We start from the raw sequence: 24,241 nt of genomic DNA on the forward strand, positions 1-24,241 counted from the left end.
AATACTTTTTGGTCAAATCCAGAGCATCCTGCAGGGAGTTATTTTAATGTTTACATTTATGGTAATTTTAATAGTAAATAACATAGCTACTATTAAACAAAACAGTTTTACTACATTGGGAACACTTTAAAAACTGACCACCCAGCTAGCTGACTAAATAATTTAGGCCCCAATCCTGCAAATTGTTACACACCTGGATAACTTTATATATATGAGCAGCCCTAATCAGTTTAACGAGACTATTCAAATCATGCGTGAAAAGGTATTCATGCAAGTGTTTGCTGGATCAGGGCCTTAATGTGAAAAAAAAAAAAAGTACATACAGGCACAGAGAGGTTATGGCCAACATTCAAAAGTGCCCACCGACTTTGGGTGCCCCACATTATGGGTGCTCAAGCTGGGACAAATATGGCCTGATTTTTCAAGATACCGAGACTGACAGCTATTGCAACTCCACACTATCTTTGGGGACCATTGTACTAAATTTATGAGCAGTTTAACTCCTGTAGGAGTTAAAAGTGTCGGGGGGGAATGATTAAGGTGGGTCTCTGAGACTAAACAACTCCAGAGAGGTACTACCCCAGTGTGGTTTGTATACAGTGGCTCAAGTTGAGTTTTCCAGATACTAGGAGACAAAGAAAGGACTTTTGGTAGAAGAGGATGTGCTTGGACTGGCACAGTGCCTTCATTTTGATTCAACAAATGGACATGACAAGGCCCCAACCTTTGCTGAAGAGTTGGAAGGGATGTTGGCCTATCAGACTCCCCGTGTGGAAGATGGATGATTTCTGATATGTTTAAAGTGGGTTTCAATCTGTTTATTTTTTATATGAATGTTTTCTCTATAATACCCGATGAATCAATATGCTTGCTTGGAAGAGCTGTGTGGTATTGCTGGTAAAAACACTGTCATTGTCCTCTGAGAGAAAGCAATGCACAAGGTTTGGCCTTTTGGCAGACTGGCTTGCTGGGGATATCAGGTGGATGGCAGGGATGTGTGCAGCCTAAAAACCCCCATTTAGAAAGGAGTGAGAGAAGGGTCCCTCCCCAGAGACAGGTGATGCCTAGAAACCTGAGACCTGGGGATATCAGGTGGATGGCAGGGATGTGTGCAGCCTAAAAACCCCCATTTAGAAAGGAGTGGGAGAAGGGTCCCTCCCCAGAGACAGGTGATGCCTAGAAACCTGAGACCTGACTGGCCTCTCCTGTAGTGGACCACAGAGGGGGAAATACAAAGACAGTTACCCCAAAACTTTGTCAGAATATCTTAAGAACATAAGAACGGCCATACTGGGTCATACCAAAGGTCCATCTAGCCCAGTATCCTGTCTTCCAACAGTGGCCAATGCCAGGTGCCCCAGAGGGAATGAACAGAACAGGTAATTATCAAGTGATCCGCCCCCCCCCTTGCCGCCCCCGGTCACCCATTCCCAGCTTCTGGCAAACAGAGGCTAGGGACACCATTCCTGCCCATCCTGGCTAATAGCCATTGAGCCCTCACTGACTTCAGTTGGAGTTGTAGGTCCTTAGTACCTCTGAAAATGTGGGCTTAGTTATCTTTAGATTGAACACCCAAAACCTGAGGCACACAAGGTCATATAGCAAGTCAATAGCAGCCAGGGACAGAACACAGATCACCCAACTCATAGTTCAGTGACTTATCTCCTGGAGCACATTTCCTTCATAAGCACCAAAATTGCACACTGAAAAAGTGCAAAATACAGTAGAACAGTGTGGAGGAAGTTATTGAAAGCCAGATGCACACCAATGTAGGGGCTGGGGTTTATAGATTCAGGGCAGGGGTTGCATGAAAGCTATGAGAAGCAAAAAATAATTGAAAATTGTATTTCTTATCCAAGTGTTAGATATAATAAGAGAAACTGCCCCAAAGCCCCTTAAAATCTATCAAGCTATTTGGCATTACAAATCACATGTGGCTCGATCCTTCTGTCTGCTGAAGACATTTTACAAGATGCTACCTTAGTGCCCGCAAAGTCTATTGACTTCACGTGGATTTGGGTGATCACAGCACTTTGCAAGAGGCAATCAGCACATTGCAGGACTGAGATATTGATCTTGCTCACAGGATGTTATCAGTACCGCTCAGCATACTGCATGTGCGTTCCTTGAGATTCATATTTAATTCCTTGCATATTCTTCATTTAGGTCATGTGTTCATTTTTATGTTTTAAAATATAACATAAAATCAAACTATCAAGCACCGAATTGTGGGGATAAGAAGAGGGCTGTGTCTGGTTTCATTAGTACAGTGACATGAACATAATTGTACTTTCTGAAGATCATCTTTACGCATCTCACTATTAAACAAAAAAAGAAAACACCAAGACTAACACCCCCCTCCAAATGGTAATTAATTGGCTTCTGTAACGTTCTGGGAAGTGACAGTACATTGCTCAAACTAGCATTCAGTGAGTACTTACCACTGGCAACCTCTCAATACTCCATTTTTGGATCAGTTCCAGTAGGATGAATAGACAGTACAATTTCCAAAAGAGAGGAATTTTTCTGCTGTTCTGAAGCATTCCAAGGATAGCAATCACCCTTCCGCTTCATAATTATAGGATTTCAAAAAGTGGTCATTTATTTTAAAATAGTCTCTACGGTTTTTAAAGCGATTGTGACAGGATATATGCGGGATAAAATGCACACGTCTTAGGCGGGTCTTTCTGCTGCTGGCCCTAGTGCAGAAAAGGATTACGAGAAGACTGAAGAAATAAGCAAGAAAACAGGTATCTGGAAACTATAGTTTAGTCTCTCTATGCAGACAAAAAACAGGTGAGGCAAATTAAGTATTTGTTCACACACGTAAGAAATACAATGGAATATTAATGTGCAGTAAAGATATGCTATGCGGATAGACAGAGGACCCCCCCAATACAGCCAGATCAATTCACTTAGACCCAAATTTTCAAAAGTGGCCCCTAATTTTAGGTCCTTCAGTTTTTGTGTGCCCAGCTTGAGTTTCCTTGGTGCTGATTTCCCATTCATTTCATTTGCAGTTGCAGGTGTTTGGCCAAGTTGTCTCCAGCTCAGCACCTAAAAACTAAATCAACTTCAGCTTTGAAAATGTGGGCCCTAGTGGATGCAGAACAGAGACTGAGCTAGACACAAATATGGCGGTGTTATACTATTCCTATCACAAAAGAGAAAATTTGTGACAATACATAGCAATTCCCCGGGGGAGCACACTCAAGAGTGCTGTGAATGGTTGCAAAGGGCCACTGTCAGGTGTGATGTAAACTGGCATTAGTGTTTATTATTATTTACTAAGCCTGCTTGGTGCTGTAAGTAATGGGAGCATGTAAAATAAGTCAATAAGGGCCAGGCTATGACTTTATACCAATGGCTGCTGTATGTCAGACAGGGAGATTCACACAGCAGAAGGAGTCCTTGGAGAGCTTTGGATGAAGAAGAAGAAATTCTGGCAGCAGCTGGCTACCAGCTGTTTCCTCAGAGGGGAGTCACCTTCTGGAAGTGGAGGTTCACCCTTCTCGAAAGTGCAGTATGGACATCCACCGCTCGCTAGGCCAAAAGACGTGCAGGCCCATGAGCCTCCAAATTCTATTTCTCCTGCCTACATTTGGTCACCAGCTACTCAGCTGGTGTAAACTGTCATAGCCACAGTGGCTTCAACAAAGCTATGACAATTTATATCCTATGAGGATTTGTCCCCTGAACCTTCACATCCCTCAGCCCCAGCTTCTGCACAGAGCCAGCAACCAGCAACAGTGTGGCCCTATATAACTAAGCAATGAAAAGGTAGGTATAAGAAATGAAGGTGTGGCAGGGTGCAGCTCTATTTTACACCCTCTGGTTGTTTTTTTCTTGCTACAACTGCTTTTGCACCTTCTTGGTGAGTAAGTGACTCCCATTTACCTTACCCACTGAATGCTGAATCAGTGCATGGCGTACGATTGTGCCACATACAGTCACTTTCTGACCAATTTACATCCATTGCGCATTTTACCCCATCTTCTAAGACACTGCTGAATTTGGGTGTATAAGTAGCTACAAACCAGAGCAAAAGTGTTGCAGGCTGTAAAAGATCTGTCTTCCAGCTGCAGTTATTGTAGGAGCTTCTGAAGATTTACATGAGCGAGTGCAATACAGAGAAAGAAACAAACCCAGAGCTACAATAAAAAGTCAATGATCAGGATCAGCTCAGAGGCCCTAATCCTGCAAAGATTTAAGCACATGCTTAACTCAAATCAAAGGGCCCACTCACATGTTTAAAATTATGCTCACGCATAAATCTTTGCAGGCTTAGGGTTTTAAAGTCTATATTTATGGAAAGGAAATTATGAAAGTTGTAAACAAGAATATTTGTACTGGAATCTTGATTTTAAGTTACTCAAGTCCAATCGAGGAACAGAAACAATTACATGTGACCTAAAATCTAACCAACACAGTTCACATTTTGTATAACTGAATACCCACAATGAACTTGCTTGTGAACAGTGTGTAGAGCAGTGGCTCTCAACCTTTCCAGACTACTGTGCTCCTTTCAGGAGTCTAATTTGTCTTCCGTACCCCAAGTTTCACCTCACTTAAAAGCTACTTGCTTACAAAATCAGACATAAAAATACAAGTGTCACAGCACACTATTACTGAAAAATTGCTGACTTTCTCATTTTTACCATCGAATTATAAAATACATCAATTGGAATATAAATATTGTACTTACATTTCAGTGTACAGTATATATAGCAGTATAAATAAGTCATTGTCTGTATGAAATTTTAGTTTCTACTGACTTGGCTAGTGCTTTTTATGTAGCCTGTTGTAAAACTAGGCAAATATCTAGATGAGTTGATGTAACCCCAGAAGATCTCCGTGTACCCCAGAGGTACAAGTACCCTTGGTTGAGTACCAGTGGTGTAGAGAACAAGAAATATTTGAAGAAATGATTTGGGCAATCATTTTAATAACTTGAGAAAAATATGAACAATGGACAATCAGGGCCAAAGGCTCCTCTAATTTTGGGTCTCTCCATTTGTCTGTGTCCACTGTGAGACACATAGGGCCTGGCTGTCAAAAATATTCCAGATTAAGTCAGGGTGTGCTGAACATGTCTGGAAATCAGGACCTCTCAATACATTTCTCAAGCTGGGAACTCAGTATATGAGGAACCCAAAATTAGTAGCTAGTTTTGAAAATGTTGGCCTTAATAAGCAGAAAGCATGGTTCAATTCATCAGCTCTGTTACTCACTAGGAATTATTTGCTCAGATCTAATTTTAATTTAGTCCAATAAAGGTACCAGTTCACTGTCTCCGTAACTGGCTTACAAAAAAACAATGCAGCTACCAATTTTCCTCTGCTGGATGACATACTTGGGCCACAGCCCTTTAAAGAAAAGTACTATTTTAGAACTCATTTGGTTTGACATTTATTATTTTTCTGATGCTGGAAGCAATGTTATTCATCAGAGAGAAGAATAGCTACATTGTATTGCTAAAGTTTAACCAAAATGCTGTCTTCATTTTACTGTAAGCTAGACTATTGCTTTCTTTCAGAGCCTTAAAATACATCTACAAACTGTGGTGGATCAGTCAAATCATCATTTTATGTTCAATGGGAAACTTTTTTTTTTTTTTTAACATTAGTCAGATGATTGCAAAAGCAAATCCCCATTTATAGAAATGTAGTTGACCAGAATAAAATAATGAAAGCCATTGAGGGGCTTGATGCCTTTATCAGATTAACAATTGAATCGTATGAAGAAAGATGAGCCAAATCAGATGAGCTGGTACAAAACAAAACCATTGGTGTACTGTCATAAAAACAAGTGGTGCCTCCTGGAGCACATCAGAAGCTATATTACTTCAACTCTGCCCCATAACCTTACACCTTGTGTTTCTCACCCTTTTTAATAATTATGTAAGAAAAGAATTGGTACGATCATCAATTCTATTGATCTTTAATTAGGAATTAGTAAGCAAAAATCAATTAAAACTGTTGGTTTTCTGGCAGTCCTACCACACATTATTAGGATCCTAATATTTCCTGTGATCCCCAGGCATCTATCCATTCTAATGGACACTGTATAAAACCAGGAAGGTGAGTGGGTGGGGATGTGAGAGAGAGAACAAGCCCGAACGACAACAGTAAATGATTTAAAATATCTTACAGGAACAATTTATTTGTATTTTTGTGTATATGTGTCGTTGTTTTGGCCGCACTCAAGCATTCCATTTTGTGTCTTCTTCTATTGCCCATTGCTGCCAACCTGAAGACTAGGTTGGCTGGTGTCTTAAGATTTCTTCCCACTGATTCTGGGGGAATTGTCTTGTCCAGATGAGAGACACATTCCCTCGTCTTGTCCTGGGACAACAGTCATTGCAGTTCTGTGAAGCAGTCAATAAGGGAAAGTTTCAATCTTGCAAGATGATAAATGGGTGAATGCACTCAGCACCTCCTAGGATCTGTCTATTTTTTCCCTTCTCTCATCCCTTCCAGTCACAATCCTGGGGCCAGTCACAGTCCTACGGCCAAATGCACAATACAATCCCAAATAGCTGAGCAAAGCACACTCCTGCCCAAACCCGACCCCTCCTCTTCCTGCACAGCAAAACAACACTGATTCTGCCACTAGGACTAGGGAGTCCTCCATGGCCACAAACACCTTCATGTATAATTTCTACAAAGTAGTTGCCCAGCCTCCATTAAGCAAGATAAACGCCCAGTCTTTGCCACCCTGTAAACAAAATATCTAGGTAGCTCCTAAACACAGAAGTCAAATATGTTACTCACATATACTCTTCTTTTTTGTATTGTTACATATTCAATCACATCACGTGCAGCTTTGTGTTTTTCAGCAAGAGTTTCTGGTTACAATTAACAACATAGCAGAGAGAAGTAATTTTATTCAGGCTCCTAGAAAAACAGCCCCCACCCCACCCCACTTGATAATATATGTAATAAACTGATATTTATGGATCCCAACTGTCTCCACCTCACTGTACCATCAGGGGAAGGATACTTACAATAAACTCCTTTATGTGTCTGGCAATTGATTCTGTCCATGGTTAAAATATGTTGTGGGCACTTTAAGTAACTATTAATTATTGAATGTTTGCCTCTTAATGAATTGGATTAACATCATCAATCGACCCACTTCTCAACATATTCCCCAGCTAAAATAGTACATCTATTAAGGAATAGTATAATACTAGTAAATGAATACAATACTAATAGGATATTTATTTCATTTCAGATGTTCCAAAACACATTGTAAACTTTGCCACACCACCTCCTCAGAACTAGCAAGCTAAATAGGATTAGTCTTAGCTAGTATGTGGCTGAACGACCCCTAAGGAAAATTCAGGGCGTTTTAGGCAGTGGTGCTGAGAGTACATTCAATAAGTGGCACTCTTCCCTCTGAATCCATAACGAGCCAACGTCCCTGAATGTTAGATGGTATTGTGCTGATGGAGGTGCCATCTTTGGCATGGCACATGAAACCGAGACACTAATAACGGGTGTGTTTATTTAGGAGAACCGTGCCAATTTTTAGAATAGAAGGCATCAGCCTGCTGTGCTGACCAAATTCTAAATTGGTCCATTACATTTTGCTTACCAAACCTTCCTCCTGCAAATAGGTTCCTTCCACAGTTTCAGATGGAAGAAGATATTCTTCTTAACTTGTCCTATTGGATAGTGATGCTGTTGCTGTTCCATCCTGGAAATGAGACTGTTTCAGGGGAGAGTGAAGTAACTCCTATACATCTTATAGATTGTACCAGGGTTTGGAATTTTTCAGGCTAATAGGGTCTACAGAAAACGTAACCTTCCCCCCATTAAGCTGCAGCCACTTCTGAGGAGGAATGAAGTAACTGACTAATGGTGCACCACAGTATACTTCTACTGTCTTCCTTGACATCCTGTTGTAAATTTTACCCGGGAGAGCTGCGCTTTTGAGTGACCCTCATTATTTATGTCAAAATATAACTAGGACTAATATTTATTTCTAGCTGTGCTATTGTGACATTCACCACCAATGAAAGAAGAGTTTGGGCCTGCTCCTGCTTCCATCAAAATCAATGGCAAAATGCTTACGTGAATTCAGCAGAGCTAGGATTGGGCTCTCAATCAGTTTGCAGTAGTGGCTTCATATTGATGTCCTCCTCTCAGGCTCACAGAGTGGCCAATAGCATTCATAATCAGAACAAAGGTTGTAGCTTATGTTGCATTAGTTGAATACAGTATCAGTCAGTACCCAGCTGGGCAGCTTCTGTGGGTAGTGTTTTGAGAAGGATGGTCTGGACTGGTTATTCCTGCTAAGGAAACATTCCATTTCTCTAGCCTGCTCCAGGCGATGAATTAAAAGCTCTTACCAAACATTGTTATCTGTGTAATTTTCCTCTGGACTCAATTGTTTTTTTTCAAAAACAGGTGCTATGACTTTCCAAAGAAAGATTTTATAATGAAAATGTAGCACTGCAGCAGTGCTGATAGGCACGGCAGAAATATACTGTAGTTGCACTATAGCAAGTCTTAAATATTACAGACGGGGGGGGGGCAGATAAAAATAAGTTAGATTAACTTTAAAACAGGAAATTGGAGCAGACTGGTTGTTTCCCATGAGGAAAATACTGTTTTGGCAGACTGAAGAGGAACACAGCAATTGCCATACGGGATTAGACCAGTGGTCCCTCTAGCTCAATAGCTTTTCTTAGACATTAGTCTATACCAGCTGCTTTAGAGGAAGAAGTGCTGTAATAGGAAGTTATGAAATAAGCTGCCTAGAGGAAAAGTTTCTTCCTAACCCCTGTTAGTGTTCGACTTATGCCCTGAAGCCTGAGGGTTTATATCCCTTCCAGGACTCTTTGTTATTTATTTAGTCCTTATTATGATAACTGGTTCATTTTTTCAACGCTTCTTTCACCTTTTTTAGTAACTGGATTTTAGACTGAAACTTTAAATGTAGTGTGTGTGTGTGTGTGTGTGTGCATATAGAGAGAGAGAGCGAGCATGCTACTGTAGTCACAAGCAGTGACTAGGAAGGAAATTTCAAACTGTAACAATGATTGAGTGTAACTACTAGTGTGTTATATTGCCCATCCAGATTCCTACAACATTGAAACATCTGGGAAATACCACAGTATTTAATAACAAGTAAAGAGTGAGGATATATCTCTGCTTTTGTGCACTTCTTTTGTGCTCCTGACCAGAGCAGATGTACAGACTACGGTGGCCAAGACGTGTTGCCAGAGGATACCAGGTCAAATCACGTAACTGTGTTATGCTTCTACCCTGTGACTAATTAAATCACTTGTTCTACATTTAATGCTAATAAAACTGCAAGATATCTGTGCTGTGATCTGTTGGTCACAGTTAAGACATATGGGCACACAGGACATCAGCAAAGCAGATATACCAACACCCCAAAATAAATAAGCTTTCAGAACATTATTTTTAATCCCGTGTTTGATATTTCAGGTTCTAAACTTCCTTTCACCTGGAAGAATGTGGAGTTAGAGGGTTGGCATAGCAATTCCTGACATTGTTTATTATATAAAATTGCAAGAACTTACAATACAGAGGAAGATGAATTAGAGAAGTGATTTCAGACTCTAAACCAAACCATGTCTTTCAACCTTTACATGAATTACAGAATCATAGAACCATAGGGTTAGAAGGGACCACAGAGGTTATCTAGTCTCACCCCCTGCCAATGCCATCCTGTCTTTAATTCATGATCCATAGCAGCATCTGAATGGCCTGTTTTCATAAAACTGATGTATCTGAAGACAGGGAAGCTCTGGATCACATTTGCTAATCATAGGACCAATCCTGCCTTCTGTGAGATGCCGACGACCCCAAATCTTTCACAGCTTCCAACAGGAATTGAGGGCACTCAGTGAACTTGTCACATCATGATTCATATGAATAAACATGATCCACACTTTGCAAAATTAAGGATCTCTAGGGTTGCAAAGGCATTAAGTCCACTATAGCATGCATGTGAAAACAATGTGTAAATAACGGAAGGATGCTGTGTTACAGGTTAGCCAGTGTACAGAAAGTTTTGTGTCAAAAAGTACTTGTAAACAAAGCAACAGCAAACTCAAGACTAATTTCAAACAAAGCCATAACAGAAGTTTGGAACAGAACTGTGCCATATATTGTGCAAATACCTTTGCAGCTTGTTTTCTTAAAAATATAGACTTTGTAAACAGGATATTTTGATAAGGAAAGATATTTATTAAGCATGATGCATAGACTGTAATTCTTTTTTCTACTGAAAGGATTTCACATGGAAATTACAATCTCTGCTCAGCATTCCTTAGTTCATGGCAGTAAATTACTTTTCATATGTAGTACAAGAACAAGTATAAGAACATTCAGATAAACCACTAATACAGTCTGTATAGTAAATGTTGAAGAGGAGAAAACACATACTATTATTAAAGTGAAATTCAGTTCCTCGAAAAATAGAAATTTTGTTATTCTTTGTCTTAGCTGAATACTATTTGGACAGAAGAATCAATGCGGGAACAGGCAAACCACAAGGGTCTGTTGGTTTGAATTCAGGATTGTATTCAAACCCCAAAAGATAAACTGAGCCCAAGTTTTCAGAAACTCAACTGGATTTTGGTCATTAGATGAATAATCCTATTAGTGTGTTGTTCTAAAAATGCAAGGGCAAAAAAAAAAAAAAGTAAAAGTCCTTGGACAAATATTGTTCAGCAAATAAATTTTACAAAACGTGCAACTGTTCAAAGAAAATCTAATGTATATTTCATTTCATATTATGATTTATTTTAGAAAACACATTTAAAAGTGCCGTAGCTATTAACAATAAAAATAGTTCGTACCGCTGATAGGATGGTACTAAAATGTCACAATGCACTCACTAATTCGGCATTTAGATTTGTCTAAAATTGATTTTAACAAAAATGATTGCTTAAATTTTGTTTTGCTCTAACAACCACACAAAATATAACATTCTCTTCAAATAACTTGATGAAGCATAGACACTCTGCATATTAAAGTTTGGTTGAATGAAAATAAGAAGTTGTCTACAAGTATTCATTTTATAGTATAAATAACTAGGATTCTACATAAGAAAATTGTATTTACATCCCAACCTCATTTTGAAATAATGTGGTCTACTTATTAGCAAGAGACCTGACAGGGTATTGGTGCAAAGTTCTGTGCATTATAGAATGACATGGCCAGTAAGATCTTTCCTTGCCTCAGAAACATTGATGTTGAGAACTGAACATTTGGTCCCCTGAAATTAGTAGTGCTTCCTTCGTATTTTTGGCTTGGATAACTTTTTTTTTAAAAAAAGTATCTTGTAATTTCGCCTTGATTTTTCCCCCAGCCACAAAGATCAGATTTAAAAGAAAAAAATTCATAGAAAGTCTCAGCACTACTGAGAGCTTCTTCCTACTATTTCCTGTTGCACTGTTCTTTAAACCACTAAATTGCAGTGACTTATTTCCTCTGAATTACCTGGATCATTTGGCCATGGGAAAAACAAATGGTTTTTGTACCCAGTGCAAATATCTCTGCTTTAAATCCTGATGATACTATTGAATGGCATAATTTAACATATTATAAAGAGACCATAAAATACTACTATGCACAATTTTCTCTTTCTTTCTTTTATAACCAATATGATTTTCCCCCTTCAACAGTGTTATGGGTTGACTCTCTATAGAACCTTCCCCTCCCACAGCGAGGAGTAAAATAGGCAAACAGGAGCAATACCAACACAAACATGTTTCACTGATGTCAAATAAATGCAATATAAAAAGAAGCATTTCCCATACCTCACCTGAACCTCTACTCACTGCTTACCCCAAACTCCTAATGAAGTCAATGGCAGTTTTGGGTGACTGGATCAGATCTAATAATGATAATTATTACCTTGTAATATATCCCACTAAAGCCCTATGGTTTTCTTTCCCACATATGGTATATATGTATATAATAGTACAGGATTCTTTGGTTCAGGATTCTACAGTGTAATGGCACTTCTACAGAACAGTGAAGGGATTTTTAATAGTAATTGCAGTTGATTTCTCTAGGTTACCTAGCAGCCACTGAGAGCACAGAAGAAGATTTGAAATCTGTGGTTAAAGTTTAAGCCTAATAGCTAAAGTAATTGATCAGTTCCCCGTGGATTTTCTTGGGTCACAGAGGTGTGTATGGAGACTACAGGAGATTATTTTATTGGGCAATTTGAGCAGAGCAGTGGAGTCTCCTTACAATGGGTCACATACTGCTCTCCTGGGGAAAAACATGTGGGAGGGACAGAGAGGGAAGAACACTCCTGGAGGGGGAATCTTTCCATGCCAGAGAGGTGGAGTTTCTCCCCCAGGGAGGTTTTTGGCCCCCATGAGCTGCAGCTCCCTGACAGCTGCCAGGGTACAGGGCCATCTGGATGGAAGCCCTGCAGCTTCACTCCAGCTCCAGGGCCACCTGCTCCCTGGCTGCTTGGCTCCATTTAAAAAGTCGGCTAAAAAAGACAACCCTGTACAGTTGCAGTGATATGAACATTATTGATACTCCTGATGGAGCAGCGCCATGGAACTGCATGGGAGGCTAATGGGCAATGCACAATTGGTACAGGAAGGAGAAAATGATTTTTGGAGAGGGGGAGGGGGAAGGGGTTGAAAGTAGATTTTGTGCTTATGAAAGTTACTGGACTGGAAGTCCTGGAGAATAAACTTCCCTCTTTATCCACAGATACGGGGCAGATAGTAGTAATATAAATTTGCAATTGTCAACCCCTGCCAGCAGATTTCACAACTGAGCTGAGGGAATCTCTTGTATGGGTGAGAAGTTAGAACAGTGAATCTCTATGCTGACTTAGGCTTTGGCTACACTATGGACTTTACAGTGGCACAGCTCTGCTGCTGTAAGGTCTCCTGTGTAGCCGCTCTATGCTGGCTGGAAAGAGCTCTCCAGCCAGCATAATTAAACCACCCCCAGCGAGTGGCGCTAGCTACATCAGCAGGAGATGCTCTCCCACCAAAAGTAGTGCTGTCCACACCAGCCCTTTTGTCAGTGAAACTTATGTCAGTCGGGGGGTTGAAAAAACACACCCTGACCAACAAAAGTTTTGCCGACAAAAGTGATAGTGCAGACATAGCCTAAACAACACAGGTGCCAAGTCTGATGACAGCTTTTGCAATGTGTACACTTGTCCACTAGGAAATAAGCTGAGATCAACAATTCATTTCATATTGCTGCCAATCAGGCTGGAAATTGTACTTTTGTACGATCCACCGTGAGGCCAAACCAAAAGGAAGCAGATGTTGGCTGCATATCTTCTACACTTGGAGCCAGGTCTCAGTTATTTTCAGACCCTTCCATACATCTTTACATTGACACTGCATCCATGTTACTCTCAGTAATTCATTTATGCGCCTGACATTTCAAAAATCTAGGCCAAGCTTTTCAAAGGCGATTTTGGGTGCCTCTATTTTAGGGTTTCCCATTTGTAGACACCTTAACAGGACTTGATTTTCAAAGGGGTCAAACTTTCTGAAAATCAGACCCCCTTTGAACTGTCTCAGATTGGGTTCACTCATAATCACTTGTCACATCTGAAAATCTTGTCCCTAACCAGAACAGACTGATTCATAAGAATAACGGGTCTCAGCATACTTAATATGTCAGTAAAAAGCACAGTAAGAAGATCCACGTGTTAGTGTGCTTACGGTAATTACAATGTAAACCTTATTCACATGACTTCTGTAACAAGAAAAGGGAAGGAGACATTTTGCCCTTGACATAACCATATTTTACACTGTATCTCTTGAGAGCAGAAGTATAAATCAGGGAGGAGGGGGTTAGAGAAGCCTTGGTGGATTATCTGCCTTTCTTCTTGTGGTGAATTCACCTGTGTGGAAATTGTGATTGGTTTGCAGAGGTGGGAAGGAGATAGCTATTTTTTGTCCAAACTGTGACATTATGAGAAAATGGTAACGTGACCGCAAAGGGACAGGGAGTACAGAATATCTAAAAAATCAGATAAAACATACCATGAAACAAAGGTTGCTTTTAACTGTGTGTAAAATAGTCTTTGATCAGTCAACAGGATCTTTATTACGGGCTGATATTTCAGATTAACAAACATTTGCTATAACAGTTTGTGGTTAGGGATAAGTGGTTAGGCTTTATCCACAGAATGGATGCTAAGACTCACGGTTGGCAAGAAAATCTAATCACTTTGATGGGAATAAACTTTTTTGTACAATTAGTGGGAGCTTCTCCTTCTGAAGGCTCCATTCAGAATAGAGTAACATGGATTGGTACAGCTGCATTGTAAATGCTTTTGACATCAGATAGAAAAATCCTCCTGAGGATCCTCTTCAGATTTTCATGGCTTTTCTGCTTCCTCTAGTGCACCCTGCGGAAAATCTAAAGGAGAGAAAGATAGATGAGGATACTTAAAAATTGGATTATAGTTGGCAAGCATACGCAATACATTGTTGATCCCACCACAGTTTGGAAAAGTCTTGGTTATACTAGAGGAAATAATTTACCGCATACAAAAAACTCTATGCTAAAAGAATGTTAAAGTTGAAAAATCAAGCACTCAAATGTTAGGAAATACCAGAATTAAGATTGCCTGTGCAAATTAATTCAGCCCTGTGTGCATATGCATTATGATACAGTCTTAAACTTACATGATCACATACCACTTTGTCCACAGGAAACAATGACACAGGACACACATGTCAAGTAAATATAAAATGCTACAATTGGTAGCATTTTACCCACAATTTGCCCAGGTATAAATGCCTACACAAGCTGCAAAGCAGTGGAGAATCAGGCACTTCGTTTATTAATAGAATGCATCTTTTTAAATGGCTATATGTATATTCAAGGCTGACACTTTAGAGAGACTAATGTAGCAAACTACTGGTCTTGGAGAAGTTTAAAGTATTGTTGATGCTTTTGTTTTAAAATGTCAACAGTACAACAGGAGGTGTGTCAAATTTGAATTTGATCTAAATTCACACCACAGCAAACCTGAAGGAAAGCAGAAATCTGGGAGTAAGTGGTCAAAAATTTCCAGACTGAAGTAAATGTGGAAAAAGAGAACAGTGAATAATCAAATTAAAGCCTGTCTAAACACAAACTTGCATGGTTTAATTAAACTGGTTTAGTGAAACCAGAGCAAACCCATGTGGGTTTACTCTTATTTCAGCTTCAAAGTAGCTTATTGTGTTCTAACTTAAAACCAAACTAAACCTGGTTCAAGCCAAAATAAAAGAAATAAATAATCATAATAATGCCTAGCTCTTATATAGCATCTTTCAACCATAGATCTCAAAGCACTTTACAAAGGAGGTCAGTATCACTAACCCCATGCAATGGATAGGGAAACTGAGGCACGGATAAGTTAAATGATTTTCCCAGGAGGCCAGGAACATACCCCAGGCTTTGCTTTGTCCACGCAGATACACCGCCTCCATAACCATGTCCACACAACCTTTTTCACCTGTTTAAATAAACTGGTTTAAAATTACACACCTTTTATTTAACTGGTGTAACTCTGTGTGTAGACAAGCCCTCAGATTTTCATTTTTTTAGGTTGGCTATGTCTTTTGGTACTAGGGGATTTTGACATGTCAATGAATGGCTGGGTGTGAGGGCAAGAAGTTGAATGAACCTTACTGAGACTCAGAGCCTTGAGACTGAAGCCTCAAAATGCCTGAAAGGCAAACAGGGAGCAAGAGCTCAGGGATAAGACCCTGGTGACACAAAAGACCAAAGCTGAGGCTTCTTAGCAAGAGCTTTAATTCCCCAAGGAGCTATGAGGTTTCCCCTCACCAAATTGTCTACTGTTTAAGAGGACAATTAAAAATTCCATGTTGAGAGCTGATCTGGGTTTACAAAGCTCATCTCTGGCCTGGTAGCTCCTTGGTTCAAAACTGTTAGCATGTAGCATATGCTGGGGACCCACAGGGATCAGCAGTAGGCCCTGTCCCAGGTAATGCCTTCATTAATGATTTAGAAGAGGAAGTGAGCAGCATGTTAATTATATGTGCAGATTATCAAAAACTGAGACGAGCTGCAGATACTGGAGAGGAGAAAGAAACACTGCAATGAAGCCTAGAGAGATTAACAAGAGGGACAGAAAAAAAAAGTCAGATTTAAATTGAAATACATTTGAGGAATAAACAATCTGAAACACACATGCTTCTGGGAGATAGAGACGCAGCAGCTGAAAGAGACCTTGAGGTAACAGATTACAGAAAACGAAACAAAAGTTTGCAACGTGATAGTAGGCCAAAAAAAGCCCAATGCAATTTAGAACTGCAAAGGCATCGCATCATGAAGCTGGGAGTTAACAGACCGTTTATGGATGGCTGTGCTGTGATCACATCTGAAATACTGTGTTCAGCTTCAGAAAGATATCCAGAAATTGGCCTGATCCAAAGTCCATTGAAATCAATGGAAAGACTCCGGGGACTTCAGTGGGCTTTAGCCCAGGCCCTCAAAGAACAACAAATATATGACTTGGTGACTGAAAACACTGCTTCGGAACAATCTTACAGAAGCTAATTATGCATCTAGTAGATTAGCTCAGAAACCACAAAAGGGTGGATATGAACTTGATAGTCTATATCTGAAGGGCATAAACAGCACGGAGAGAGTAATTATTTATTTTGGGACAGGAGGGTATAAGTAGTAGGAGTGGCATGCAATGAAGACAGGGAATGTTTAGCTAAATATCAGAAAAAACTTCCTGACAGTGAGATATTGTAGTCTTCAGAATAGTTCCTCAAGGGAAAAGACTCATCATTTGGACATTTTCAATTAGACTGGATAGAAACCATAAATGCCTACATTTTCAAACGTGACTAGGAATTGTGGGTGCCCAACTTGAGACACCTTAAAAGTGTCTGATTTTTCAGAAAGTTCTGAGCACCCATCCTCTGAAAAATCAGGCTCCTTTAAGAGGTCTCTATTTCAGCACCCAGAATTTGAGTCCTGCAAAATCATTAGATACTTTTGAAGATGCAGGCCAGAAAATGTCTGACTGTAGTGGACAGGTCTACTGGCAGGGAGATGGACTGAATGACTTAATACATCTTTTTCTTTGTGTCTTGACTGATTCTGTGCACTGATTCTGTGCAAAAAATGGAAAATTAATCGTTATTTGGGATATAAAGTAACACCCAAGAGTCTCAATAACTATATTTTCATGACATTGTTTTCTTCATGTTGTTATTTCTAAAAATGGCCATGATAAATTATAGTGTTAATGATAAACAATGTAAATTCCGGAAATATATAGGAGATTATCTCAGAGAAAAGTGCTAGCCTTTTTTGATATAATTATAGGTACGCAGAACAAAGGAAATTCAGTGGGCATAATTTATCTTGATTTCACATACCTTTTTGACACAGCACCAAATACAAATTTAAGAACTTAGATGCTGTATGACTAAAAGTATCATGGAATAAATAAATTATGGGTGAGGTGCATTTATGTATAGGTGTAAATTATGTCTGGTATTAAATTGTGCAACCGTCTCATGGAATGGTGTATTAAGATTTGTCCTTCAGCAATGAGTCTTGCAAGCTATGACCTATACTTTTCTATGGGCAGTATTAATTAACCTGAAGAACCATGTAACATGCCATTGATTAAATTGGCATATGATAAATTATGATACAATGGATAATTAATATCAGGGAGGTTAATCATCAGCATGCTCTGGCAAGCTTATGCAGAAACACAAATACATATGTTGTAAGATTTAAAATACTACAGATCAGTGATTCTCCAGATCATTTAGAAAGAGTCCCCCCCACCCCCCTCGATCAAGTCTTTTTCCACCCTCCAAGTCCCCCCACTGCATGGTTCTCAAAATGTTTCATTCCGCAGACTACGAAGAAAGCATCCATGGACCACCAATCTCCCACAAAAACAGTCTGCAAACATGGTCATGGATAAATTTACATTAACTCACATACAAAGATTAACAATCTACACAGCTACGAACTGGGAAACCCTTACTTAGAAAATAGTAATGATGAAATTCACCCCTGTGCTGTGCCAGCTCTAAATCCTCAAAATAGGGCTTAAGCATGGGAGTGATTTAAATCGGAGCACATATGATTTTCACCTTAAAGGAGTACGCTGGGAGTTCCAATTATCAAAAACTGAACATAATAGTATGTAAGAGATGCCATCCTCAGCCGCTCAGTGACCGTCCTGAAAACCATTTTTTGCATTTGACAACTAGAAAATGTTCCCACAATGTTCACACTGTTCTCTAGATATTTCATATACAAGCAAGTATTCAGAATACCGCAGTTATGTTAATTCACCGTCAACTGAAATGTTTTTAAAGGTCGTCATCAACTACAGAAATATCATCTGTAATAACAATAAATCTATGCTTCGAATATGGAGTGCAGTTTTAAGCCCCTCATTATAAAAAGACTGAAATGTGAGAGAAAGTTCAAAGAAGGGCAAATAAAATGAGAAAAGTGCTAGAATACAGCATTGTTGTAGCCGTGTCGGTCCCAGCATATTGGAGAGACTAGGTGGGTGAGGTCCAATAAAAGATATTAGCTCACAAGTTATTACCTTACTCACCTTGTCACTCGAAAAGTGCTACAAGACATCTGAAAGATACTTGATAGAATTATTTATATGACTAGTGGGAAAAAAGCCTTTTAAACCAATTACAAATACTTGAGTGATATTGCAGAAGGGAGAGGAAAGGACTGTGTTCTGCAGTCATGAATTGGTCAAACAAGGCATAATGGTGTAAAAGTTAAGATTGAAACATTCAGGTTAGACATGAGACAACATGTAAGAGTCATGACAATTAGGCAATGGAATAAACTGACTAGTGAGGTAGCTGAGTCACCTACATTAGGGGTTTTCAAAGATTCATTAGATGAAATTCTAGTGGAATTATCATAGAAGATGCAGAGGAGTCGGATTGGAGGACCTGAGGGGCTTTTTCCAACCCTATCATCTATGCTGTTATGATTCATTCCAAGCAGAATATTTTGGACTCTCATGAATTACTGGCTGAGTATCCTGGATACTCGTGCACATTAGTTTGCTCATAGCATGCATAAAACTTAGCCAAAAGCTGGTTTGGAAGTGCTTAATCTACAGTATTCAATACTTCCCAACCTCTGTTTCGTATGGTGACTCAGAGGCAGGACAGTTATAACAGGAGAACAAAAAGCTATTTTGGTTTTCGATTAGGTTCTAGAAAGGAGTCACCACTTCCCCCACACAAAAGGGGAGGGAACACACAATTTCATGGACAGTTTATCTATCACTATTCCTAGACCATACATGAATAGCCTCCAAATAAACCAAAGTTTTAAAGTCACTGCTTAACATATGTAAAAGGAGGAAAAAAGGCAAAGGTACCAAATGACCAAAGTTAATAATAGTTATTTTTGCTTCTTTGTTAGCAAGATAAAACTTAGACTTTTCCCAGCACCTTTTAGCCATGCTTGAAATCATCATGATAATTTCCTTCTAAGAACTCCATCCATCTATTGTTCATAATTTTCATTATCATTATAAAACTGTCTGAGCAAAAAATTTAACTTCCCTTTCCTTAACACGTAATCTTTCTCCCATGGACATATGCCAAAATGGTGTTTCAGCAAGCCTAAGAAAGTAACAATAATTTATTAATCCCAAGAAAACTGACTGAGTAGTTTGAAGTGCCTAGGGGATTGATATAAATTCATGATTTTTACTGTCGTTATGAAGATAGCTCATGGTGATGGATAAGACCACGCTATTTACCAATTGTTTCCTTTACTTCTTTAAGGGAAACGTCTATAGAAATAGGACTCAGATCTGTGTTCAATACCATATTATTGGAAGAACTGATTAAGAGTGAACAACACCCTCTTTGAGTCTTTGATTGATTATAATATTAATTTATAGATATATGATTTCATCATAGTGTGGTGAGGGCTTTTGCATTTGAAAGGGACATGGTACTCGATGAAGGAGTGGGAAGGCAAGACTGCCACATTCACAAAAGAACTGTATAATTCAAAGTGTTTGTTTTACTTTTGGTCTGGGAAGTGGTGGCAATGAGAGCAAGGTCTTCATTCATCACATTTCTGTCTTAGGGGACTGGATAGACCATAATATGGATAACAGGATACAGTGTTTTTCATCTCTTGGTCACTGATTTGAATGCAACTACTATGGTAGTTGCAGCTGATAGTCATACTATTTGATATTTGTAGTGTTGTTGTATCTATGTGTTGATCTCAGGATATAAGAGCGACAAGGTGGGTGAGGTAATATATTTTATTGGACCAACTTCTGTTGGTGACAGACAAGCTTTTGAGCTTACACAGAGCTCTTCTTCTGGTCTGGGAAAGGTTCTCAGAGTGTCACAGCTTTAAACACAAGATAGAATATATTGTTTAGCATAAGGAGTTAACACATGTTGCAAGAGAACATTCAAGGTGAAATGGCCAGTTAAAACCTTTGCAGTTGTAGGACAAAGGAGGATTAAGGGGTTACAGATTGTTATAATGAGCCATAAATCCACTGTCTTTACTGAGTCCATGATTTTAGTAGTTATGAAGGTAAGCTCCCAGGCTCATCTTTTGAAGCAGTTGTGAAGGTTTCCTTTGAGGATGAAGACGGACTGGTCAGATATGGAGTGACTGTTTTGTGAAAGGTGTTTCATAACTTTGTAATAAGTCAAGCTTTGTCCTACAACTGCAGAGGTGTTAACTGCCCACTTCACCTTGAATGGTGTGAGCAATGAGGGCCTGCAACTTGCCTGCCCAGTTGCCAGACAGTCAGTGAGTGCAGCTGTGCCACAGCAGAACCCCCAAATTAGAGAGATTCATCTTATGGCAAAATGCCATCTTCCCAGAGATTGCTGAATTGCTTACTCAATGCTCCAGTAAAGGATCTACATTTTAAACAGAATGACAAATTCATTTCTTTTTTGTTAGCAATAAGACTTTGTATTGTACATTGTTGGGAAAACATGACTTCTTCTGGAATTGTGGCATAACAAAATAGAGATTGTCCTCGTAATGGAAAAACATTCCCACCAAGTACATATACAAGAAACACCAAAAAGATGACAGGTATTTAGAAATGTGGTCATCTTTTTCAGCATATTTAGAGGACGCTCTGTTTAACATGTAGATCCTTTACTGGAGCAATTAAATTTATCATGAGTTTCCTTATTCTGTTCTCCCTGACTAACCGATGTTCCACTGGAAACTCACCTTACAACTAGAGTTTCATCCCTTAATCCGTGAACGTCAGCCTATATTAAGATTTCTTAAAAGCTTGTTTGGAGTGCATCCTACTATCCTTGCACATTGTTTATATTCATCTAACACAATTTAGGGACCTGATTTGAAGCAACTAGAACAGGGGTGGGCAAATTACGGCCTGGGGGCTGCATCCGGATCTTCAGACATATTAATCTGGCCCTAGAGCTCCCGCTGGGGAGTGGGGTCCAGGGCTTGCCCCGCTCCGGCTCTCAAGCCAGGAAACGGGGTCGGGGGCTTGCCCCACTCTGTGCATGCTGTGGCTCCGTGCAGCTCCCACAAGCAGTGGCATGTCCCCCCTCCGGCTCCTACACGTAGGGGCAGCCAGGGGGCGCCACACAGGGAACTGAGGCCACTGGGAGCTGTAGGGAGGGCACCTGTGGACAGGGCAGCGTGCAGAGCTGCCTGGCCGCGCCTCCATGTAGGAGCTGGAGGCTGCACACGCTGCTGCTTCCAGGAGCTGCTTGAGGTAAGCGCCACCCAGAGCCTGCACCCCAACCCCCTCCTGCAACCCCAACCCCCTGCCCCAGACCGGATCGCCCTCCCGCCCTCCGAACCCCTTGGTCCCAGCCCAGAGCACCCTTCTGCACTTCCAACCACTCATACCTAGCCCCAGCCCAGAGCCCGCACCCCCAGCCAGAGCCCTCACCCACCCCCCATGCCTCTGCTCCAGCCTGGAGCCCCTTCCTGCACTGCTGAACTCCTCATTTCTGGCCCCACCCCAGAGCCCACACCCCCAGCCGGAGCCTTCACCCCCCCACCCCAATTTCTTGAGCAGTCACGGCCCACCATACAATTTCCATACCCAGATGTGGCCCTCGGGCCAAAAAGTTTGCCCACCCCTAAACTAGAAGCACAGTAACATTTTAGGCAAAATACCAGGTATGAACTAATGAGCTGCCATTGAGCACAGTACTCCTGCACCTCCATCCCTATTATATAATACCACAAAACGATAAGAATAAAATCAGCTATGACATGCTAAACGACATTAAAACAATGTTAAGGGTTTGATGTAAACAAAGGGAGTTAAGTTCTGGTTTAAGGCTGAAATTCTGTCTGTAAAAGTCAATTTGTTGTGCCCAGGTTTATTTAATATACATGATATACGTAGCCTCACGCAGTTTTCTGTGACCATATGGCATTATCTACTGTGATCTGTTGATTTAGTGGTCTGTTTTTTCTTACGATTTTAATATAAAGATGCCACAACTGAGGATTGGGGTCTTCTTCTATCTGGCTTTATAAAAACAGTAAGAGGCACTTATAACACGCTAGGCAACTAGTTAAAAATACAATCAATATATTGAAAAGCAAAATGAACAGCAGCCACGTAAGTAAATCCCTCACTTTACCTATGCATTGCCTTCAGGCAGCATGGGTTTCTTCTGAAGCTTTCTTGAAGGATGCCATAAAGGTCCACAGATCTGGGTTCTTTCGTACCAAGGATTAGATTCCAAAGAAAGGGAGCCTCTCTTGGAGAAACCCCCTGCCAGCAGCCCCCTTATACCAAGGACAATGGGTCTAGCTTTAGTGACTCCACAGATCTCAAATGTGGAAGTACAACTGAAGGAGAGAGGCAATGTTTCATGGAGGATGGTGCTAAGTCATGTAGGGCTTTATAGGTGAAAAAAAAAAAAAAAGACCTTAAACTCCACCTAAAAACCCACAGACAGGCCGTGCAGATCATGGAGCTGTGGTGGAATACGCTTGTAGCAAGATCCTCTGCTTAACAAGTGGGCCACCACATTGATATGTTTAGGCTGCCATCACAGGTTTGATTGCAGCAAATGTAGACATACCCTAACTATCTTTAATGTAGATAGCACAAGTACCAATGGCAGTGAAGCTGCAGCACCATAGGATGTAGAATGGGCCAGCCACCCATGTAACTGCCCAGGGTCCCAAGTGGGCTTTTACAGCCAATGCTGCCATAGTTTCACTGATATTGGTACCCATACTAACTAGATTAAACCTCACTTAGGTATGTTTACATGTGCTGCAGTCACACCTCAGACTGCAGCATACGCACACCCCACATGTTGCCCCAGTTAGAGTGCATTTACAACAATCTAATCTGAAGATAACAATGGAATGAATTAGATGATTAAGGGAAGCAGTAGTTGGGTCATTGAAAAACATTTAGTTTGAGGCACAAATGCAACAAAAGTGGCTTTTCAAATAAGCAAGAATGTTGGTTGAAAATTTTCCATTTTCATCAAAGGTATTTGGGCTGTCATCAAAAAATTCAGTTACCAAAACAAATGAAAATCAGTTTTCAGGGTTTTGATTTTTCAATTAAAACCTGAACATTTTTCGAGACAATCTGATGGAAAACAAGCAAAACAAAAAAATGTTTTCATCCACAGCTTTCACAGGAGACCCAGATTTAATTTCCAGTTTCAACTAGAACAAATAGTTTTTTCCAAGTTACAAATGCCTCAGAAATGAACACAAAGAGTTTGCAGTGGAATGACTGAAAAACTTTTTGTTTGCTTCCCATGCTTGTTTTGTGAATGTTGAGATTATTCTGGATGTTGGTTGATATTGGTATTTAATGTGAGGATAGTCTGGAGCTAATGCGGATTTTAACTGTGTTAAGTGTTGGAAATACACTCAGAGGGCTTATGCAATATGCATAACATAATTCTAAAAACAAATGTGGCCACAAAAACATCACCATCATATTTCACTACACATGATATTTCACATCCAATACCATTCAGAATTGCTGATAAGCCTTATAAGAAACTATTGTCTAATTAATAAATAGTTATCAGATATAATAAGGAGGACCACATATGCCTCGATTAGACAGGCACAAAGAGTAAGACATTTGTAGTGCATATGTAATTTTGTCTTTTCCTTGGAAGAAGTTATAATATATTAGCTATCTTACTTCTGTTAATTATTGGTTGTTCTGATGGTTTACTGTCTTCACC

General features: G+C 40.0%; 1 protein-coding gene across 6 annotated transcripts in view; it reads right to left on the reverse strand.

Annotated features, from left to right (window-relative positions):
• Positions 1-9,536: 9,536 nt before the first annotated feature.
• The window catches only part of BBS9 (Bardet-Biedl syndrome 9), a 432,945-nt gene continuing 418,240 nt past the window's right edge, over positions 9,537-24,241 (reverse strand). For 3 of the 6 annotated variants that reach the window (XR_012638234.1, XM_074945358.1, XM_074945362.1), the window contains one exon: positions 9,538-14,402. Coding sequence is in view for 5 of the 6 variants with exons in the window: in XM_074945358.1 (XP_074801459.1) it covers positions 14,362-14,402 (41 nt within the window). In the remaining variant the exon portion in view is untranslated. Of the gene's footprint in view, positions 14,403-24,241 lie in introns of all 6 variants that reach the window. The other 3 variants (XM_074945360.1, XM_074945361.1, XM_074945357.1) reach the window with 2 other exon arrangements.

Source organism: Natator depressus, chromosome 2, assembly GCF_965152275.1.
Source record: "Natator depressus isolate rNatDep1 chromosome 2, rNatDep2.hap1, whole genome shotgun sequence".
Lineage (NCBI taxonomy): Eukaryota > Metazoa > Chordata > Testudines > Cheloniidae > Natator > Natator depressus.